Source organism: Ovis canadensis, chromosome 26 (genome assembly GCF_042477335.2).
Source record: "Ovis canadensis isolate MfBH-ARS-UI-01 breed Bighorn chromosome 26, ARS-UI_OviCan_v2, whole genome shotgun sequence".
Taxonomy (NCBI): domain Eukaryota; kingdom Metazoa; phylum Chordata; class Mammalia; order Artiodactyla; family Bovidae; genus Ovis; species Ovis canadensis.
Window position 1 is genome coordinate 32,233,786 of NC_091270.1, and position 7,389 is coordinate 32,241,174.

Here is a 7,389-nt window from a genome sequence, read left to right on the forward strand (position 1 = left end):
GAAGACTCAAATTTTATAAACGCAAAATCATAAAATTAGAGATCAATAACAAAAAGATAGTTTTAAAAGACCCGCAGATAACCTCATATAATATAGAGATCAAAGTATTATGAGTTTATCATGAAGAACAGAATGGCTAAAAATTTGAAAACAGATTAAATTAATGAACTTCTGGAGCTATATATAATATAAAATTGTTATAGAATTAGATAAACTTGGATATGATATTTATCAGGGAAGAAATTAAAATATAATCAAATACCTATTTGCCCCTAACAGCTCCAATACCAACTTGTTTTAAATATGCATTTACTTAACTCAAGGAACAGGTAATTTCTATCTTACATAACAAAAAGCTTCCAAATTCAATTGCCTTTAATAACATTTAACACATACATAATCATTGAATATATTTTTTTCTCAAAGAAAATAATATTTCAATACTAGATGTTCTATTAAAGTACCTAACCTCCAGCAATAGTCATAACCATTGAAAAAGCTGTGGTTATATAACCTTTAAAAATGGAGACAAGAGCTTTTTTCATGAAGATGGCGCCGAAGGCAAAGAAGGAAGCCCCTGCCCCTCCTAAAGCTGAAGCCAAAGCAAAAGCTTTGAAGGCCAAGAAAGCAGTGTTGAAAGGTGTCCACAGCCACAAGAAAAAGAAGATCCGGACGTCACCCACCTTCCGGCGGCCCAAAACGCTGCGGCTCAGGAGGCAGCCCAAATATCCTCGGAAGAGCGCCCCTAGGAGAAACAAACTTGACCACTATGCTATCATCAAATTCCCCCTCACCACCGAGTCAGCCATGAAGAAAATAGAAGACAACAACACACTGGTGTTCATTGTGGATGTCAAGGCCAACAAACACCAAATCAAACAGGCTGTGAAGAAGCTCTATGACATTGACGTGGCCAAGGTCAATACTCTGATCAGGCCTGATGGAGAGAAGAAGGCATATGTTCGACTGGCTCCTGACTACGATGCTTTGGATGTTGCCAACAAAATTGGGATCATCTAAACTGAGTCCAGCTGGCTAATTTCAAATATAAAAGTTTTCACTATAAAAAAAAAAAAAAAAAAAATGGAGACAAGAAAAGTGATTTTCCCAATTGCTACAAATGTTTGACATAATACTGAAAAATCTTAGTTAATGCAAGAGAATAAGAAAAATAAATTGGGTGCATAAGAATCAAAGGGGAGCAACAAGTCTCATTTATTTACAGATAATGGGATCTTTGAAAACAAACAAAATCAATGGAGAAACTTAGAACTTATAAAACTGAGCAAAGTTATTTAATATAGGTGGTGCTAGTGGAGTCGCACAGAGTCGGACATGACTGAAGCGACCTAGCAGCAGCAGCAGTGGTAAAGAAACTGTCTGTCAGTGCAGGAGACTAAGAGCTGTGGGCTTGATTCCTAGATCCAGAAGATCCCTTGGAGAAAGAAATGGCAACCCACTCCAGTATTCTTGTCTGGACAATCCCATGGACAGAGGAGCCTAGTGGGCTATAATCCCTAGAGTGACAGAGAGTCAGCCACCACAAGCAACTAAGTACCGCAGCAGTGCAGACATCTCAAATCAATCTCAATCAAACTTGAAAATATAAAATATAAGACATTATTGATAGTAATAACATTTCTAAATGAATTCACAAATTAACATAATAAAGAATCCAATCTGTTATGTTATGTAGTTTAGGAATTGGAAGAGGGTCTAAGGTGAATCTGATTAGTAGCTTTCCAAAGAATTACTTAATTGAAATTTAACTACACTTAGAATTTAAGAAAATATTTTTCTTAAACTAGTTTCCAACTGTAATACCAAATTCTTCTCAGTGTTTCCAAGATATAATCAAGTAATACATGAGTTACTCGGATTAGAGAAGAGGTCTCATAATAACATCCAATCAGTTGCCTATTTACATAGATGATGTATGTAATGTTGGTAACCTCTAAACTGCCTCTTCAATGAATCCTGCCTCCTGGTTTCACATGTGTGTGTGTTGAGTCACTTGGTCATCTCCAGCTCTCCTGGTTTCATGCCTTTGTGTAATTCTCTTACCTTGAATGTGGGTTGGATCTGGTGCCCATCTTCCAGTACACAGAATGTAGAAAAGGATATGAGATATCACATCTGAGATGAGGTGGTGAAGGAGCTGTGGTTTCTGTCTTGCTCTCCTTTTCTTTCTACCTTCCTCTTAAAGAAGCTAGATACCTGCTGTCAGTGACACCTTAAGGAAAGGCAAGGAACAAAAGGAGGTCTTTGCTGTAACCAGAGAGAAACTGATTTGGTCAAAAATGCCGTGAATTAACTTAAAGCCAACTTCCCCCAGTTGATCCATTAGAGCAGGGGTCCCCAACCTCCAGTCCATGGATTGGTATCTCTGGTCAGATCAGCAGCAGCATCAGATTAGAAATAAAATGCACAATGAATGGAATGCACTTGAATCATCCTGAAACCACTCTTCCCACCTCTGGTCCATGGAAAAATGGTCTTCTACAAAATCGGTCCCTGTGCCAAAAAGGTTGGGGACCACCTTTGCTTTAGATGAGACTGCATCCCCTGCTGACAAACATCGACTGTGGCCTTTTGAGAGGCCTTGCAGAAAAAATACCCTGTGAAGCCACACCCAGAATCTCTGTGAGATTCCTGACTCACAGAAACAGTGAGACAATCTGTGTTTGCTGTTGTGAGCTGCTACCTTTTGCTGTAATGAGTTATGCAGCACTAGATAAGTAATGCAGACAGTTGCCCAAATAAAATAGACTATTAGCTGAAGAGAAATGTGAATGATGTGTACTTTAAAATGAGGACGAGGCTCTACTTAATATGCTTGTGGACTAAGAGATAATGCAAACCAACAATTTCATCATATTTCCACGAAGGCCTTAGAATCACTGAAGCTGCTCAATCAAAACTAGGTCACTAGACGTGGCTGATACTGTAAGTTGGTGCTGATTCATTTCGTCCTCACTTGAACTGCTTCTTCCTCTACCTCCTTGTACCGTGGAGCTGGAAAGCAACTATTGAATTTCCAAGTTTTCTAAATCATGAGCATAGCTCTGTGCAATAATAGGAAGTCAGAAGTTCCTCAGGAGAGAGTTTCATTTTTCAGATGAAAAAAGCTAATTTTTTCCTAGAAGAAGGATTTGCCTTATCCCCCGTGTGTTCTTTCTGCTTTGAACAGAAAAGTGACATTTAGATGTCCAAGACGTCTCACAACAATGACCACCAGGAGGAAAAACCACATGCTAGAAATGGAGGAGCAGAGAGCTGGAAGGTTTCTGAGTTGCTGATGGCATTGTTGAGGAGAAAGGCTAGTCTAGACTCCTTGTTAATGTATCAGATACACTGTTTCTTAGTCAAACCTTGTGATAGGACTTTCTGCTATTCACAGCTGAGTGTATTCCTAACTGAAATAGGACAATAATTTTAGTATTTTGTATCAAGATTTCCTAGGTTATGTAAAGTGAAGTGAAAGTGTTAGTTGCTCAGTTGTGTCCAATTCTTTGCAACTCTATGCCCTGTAGCCCTCCAGGCTCCTCTGTCCATGGGATTTTCCAGGCAAGAATACTGGAGTGGGTTGCCATTCCCTTCTCCAGGCAATTTTCCTGATCCTGGGATTGAACCCACATCTCCTGCATTACAGGCAGGTTTTTTACCATCTGAGTCACCAGGGAAGCCCCAAGCTCAGTTCAGTTCAGTCATTCAGTTGTGTCTGACTCTTTGCGACCCGATGAATCGCAGCATCCCTGTCCATCACCATCTCCCGGAGTTCACTCAGACTCACGTCCGTCGAGTCCGTGATGCCATCCAGCCATCTCATCCTCGGTTGTCCCCTTCTCCTCCTGCCCTCAATCCCTCCCAGCATCAGAGTCTTTTCCAATGAGTCAACTCTTTGCATGAGGTGGCCAAAGTACTGGAGTTTCAGCTTTAGCGTCATTCCCTCCAAAGAAATCCCAGGGCTGATCTCTTTCAGAATGGACTGGTTGGATTTCCTATGTAAACCTAATTTAAAATTGGATTCTTTGGTGGAGGAATAAATTCTCTCAGGTTATATTACTAAATAATGGATGAAATGAAAATTAATTAGAATACTAAAGACCTAAGTCTTCTTTTGGTATTAGCTTATTTATGGAAGAGCCAGTGAATTTGGACTGAACTGTTCCAAATTCCAGCGAAGTTTCTAATTCAACCCAGGTATATAATAGTTTGAAAAAAATTGAAAGTGTTAGTCACTCAGTCGTGTCTGACACTTTGTGACCCCATGAACTGTAGCCCACCAGGCTCCTCTGTCCATGGGATTCTCCAGGCAAGGATCCTGCAGTGGGTAGCCTTTCCCTTCTCCAGGGGATCTTCCTGACCCAGGGGTCAAACCCAGGTCTCCTGCATTGCAGACGGATTCTTTACCATCTGAGCCATCAGGGAGGACCAATAGCTCAAAAAAAAATACCTCTTTCATTACTTTTTTTTTAAACTTCAGGGTTATTAAGTGGAATTCCTATGATGACCTGAAGTCTGGTGTTAGAATGAGAGCCATCTATCCAGTATAATGAGTCCAATTCTATTTTACCGGTTACTTTTGGTTCCTGAGAAATATGTGTAAGTTATACATTTAAGGCACCATCCAGCACCATCCAGGAAATAGTACACTAATGTAATGGTCTGAGAGTCCAATAAATCTCCTTGCTTTATTCAGGGCACTTTGTGGCTAGAAATAGAAACCAACTCTGGCTGGTTTAAAGCAGAAAGAATTTTATTGAAAGGATGTTGGTTAATTCACAGAACTGTCAGAATAGCTGAAGAATCAGGCTTGGGAAATAGGCAGGCACTAAGGGAGGTGACTCAGTGGACATGATTTTGAGCAAACTCCAGGAGATAGTGAAGGACAGGGAAGCCTGGCATGCTACGAGGAGTCAAGCACAACTTAGTGACTGAACAATGACAAGGGAGGTGACTGATGACAACCAATGCCTAAACTTCCATCTAGGACAGCCTGGTGGGGAGATTTCTCTTGTTGTGAAGGGACATTAGAGGTCAGTGCTGGTTCTGGACCAGTTATCATCTCTAGTCACCATTTTTTTGCTCTAATATCTTGGAAAGAGAAAATGTTCCTTTCTTTTGGAACAGAATTCTCCTGTCTGTCTGAATTTAGCAATAAGATTAAATAAAAATTAAAAGAAATGAAATGGGGACAAAACTTAGTACTTACTATGTTCCAAAATGATTTCTAGCTTACTTCCTTACCCCCCCGAGTATTTTATTAAATAAGAGATGATATAAAAATGGGGAAAACAAAATGCTTAAGAAAAATATGAAAAATGATTGATTGTCAGATACTTGAACAAAATGGCCAAAGAATGACAAAGATTGTATTATATTGTATGCATAGAAGAAGAATCTAGGGAACTTTCCTGGTAGTTGGGTGGTTGAGACTTTGTGTTCCAATGCAAGGGATGCAGGTTTGATCCCTGGTAGGGCAGATAAGATCCCACATACCTTGTGGCCAAAAATCCAAAGCATAAAACAAAAGTGATATTGTAACAAATTCAATAAAGACTTTAAAAATAGTATACATCCAAAAAATTCTAAAATGAGACTCTGGTACACATGTTGGAATGATTTGGCTCCAAGTGTATTGCTGAGGTGGGGAAAGTAAATAAGTATCTTAACTTTCTTCACTCTGCTTCAGGCAACTTCATTAGATGATTTTAAAATTCCTGTATTGATTGGATACCCAGACAGGACTTTTTTTTTTTTTTTTCTTTTAGTACCATTAGGTTAAATAATTTAGAAACTGGTGCTCAATTTATAACCGATACCTTTGAACAGTTACTCATACAGTTTAGTGTCTTTGGCAAATTACTTGTTCTTTTAGTTTCATTTCCTCAAGACATCATTCCTTCCTTTTTGTTAATTTCAATTTACTTCATTTAGTTTACATCACCTCATTTAACTGAGTTCACATGATGTTCTGAGTAATAACTTACTGTTGTAATTGTCATCCGGGAATAATCCTGTTTGTGATGAGTTAGGAAGGTTCTTACCAGAGAAGACATAATACTTGACCGAGTCTGCATTATTCATGAGGAAAGCAAATTTGCAAATGTGAAGAGCTGGAAAGAGAGAAAACCAAGAATTTGGTCTAATGATTTTTCTTTAGAACCGAGGAAGACAGATGGTCTGGAAGATTTTTGGTGTCAGATCTGAACTCGAATCAGTCAAGGAGAGATATTTGCAGGACTGGGTGGTCAAAATGGCATCCTAGGAATTCTCAGTCTTGCATTTTTGAACAGGAGAGCCTAAGAGACAGTTCAAAGCAATTCTCACCCTCAAGCATTTTTATGCAAAGTAATGAAATTTAGAGGAAAATTGGAAACAGCCAGTTTCAAAGAATTATACACAATGAACTAACTGTGATGTGATCATTATTTGTGTTAATATTATTCACTGTTTTGGAGAATTTGATTAGTTTGATTAAAACCAGAATTCTTTCTTTTCCCGAATGATTAGGTACTATTGATGTACACTCCCTCAATACTCCATTGTGCTAATCACATTTACAATTTCTCTATTGTCTGCCTTCCCCATTAGTTTTTGAGCTTCAGCGGGCAGGAATTGGGTCTAATTTTTTCCTCTGTGTTCCTGTCACCTAGCAAATATATGCCTGACACACAGCAAATCTTTCATTATTTCTCGACTGATTGGCAAACGGAAGAAAATTGATTATATTTAGAAAATATAATCCTGAAGATAGCCACTGATAGTAAAAAGGCAAAAGTTCTTGTTAGCTCAGCCTCATTTCTTGACTCCTTAAATCTCTTGCTAGTTTTGACTCGGTTCCAAGATTCCGTGTCTGGTTTGTGATTGTTCATTGCAAATCCTTGGAAAGGACTAATCCTGTGTTCAGCAGACTTTCCATAAATATTTATTGTTTGGATGTTGTTCATTGTTGACTGATCTGGGGGTCTTGGCTGCAAAATTTTAAGTAGAGCTTCGTATGACTCTAATTGACTGTGGAGTCTAGAGTTATCTTCAGCAGATGTTAAGCCTAGAATTAGTTCTAACATATATGCGCATATATTTTAACACATTAGATATAGGTGGTTCTAATATATCTCTATTATACAATACATATACATCTAGTGTATAATATATTATAATAGAGCAGACCCCTCTCCTATGGCTGCTGGGTTGTCATTCAATTGCTCAGCTGTGTCCGACTCTTTGAGACCCCGTAGACTGTAGCCTGCCAGGCTCCGTGTCCGTGGGATTCTCCAGGCAAGGATACTGGAGTAGGTTACCATTGGCTGCTCTAGGATAATCCAATCCTTAACAGCAGGAATATGAAGGTATTCAATAATATATTTCTTGGGCAATAGGGAT

At 38.8% G+C, this 7,389-nt stretch overlaps 1 protein-coding gene across 1 annotated transcript; it reads left to right on the forward strand.

Moving 5' to 3' along the window:
* The first annotated feature begins 540 nt into the window (after positions 1-540).
* On the forward strand, positions 541-1,053 carry LOC138431140 (large ribosomal subunit protein uL23). The gene has a single exon (XM_069573364.1). The coding sequence runs from the start codon at positions 544-546 to the stop codon at positions 1,018-1,020; it is 477 nt and encodes a 158-aa protein (XP_069429465.1). The 5' UTR covers positions 541-543; the 3' UTR covers positions 1,021-1,053.
* Positions 1,054-7,389: the final 6,336 nt, after the last annotated feature.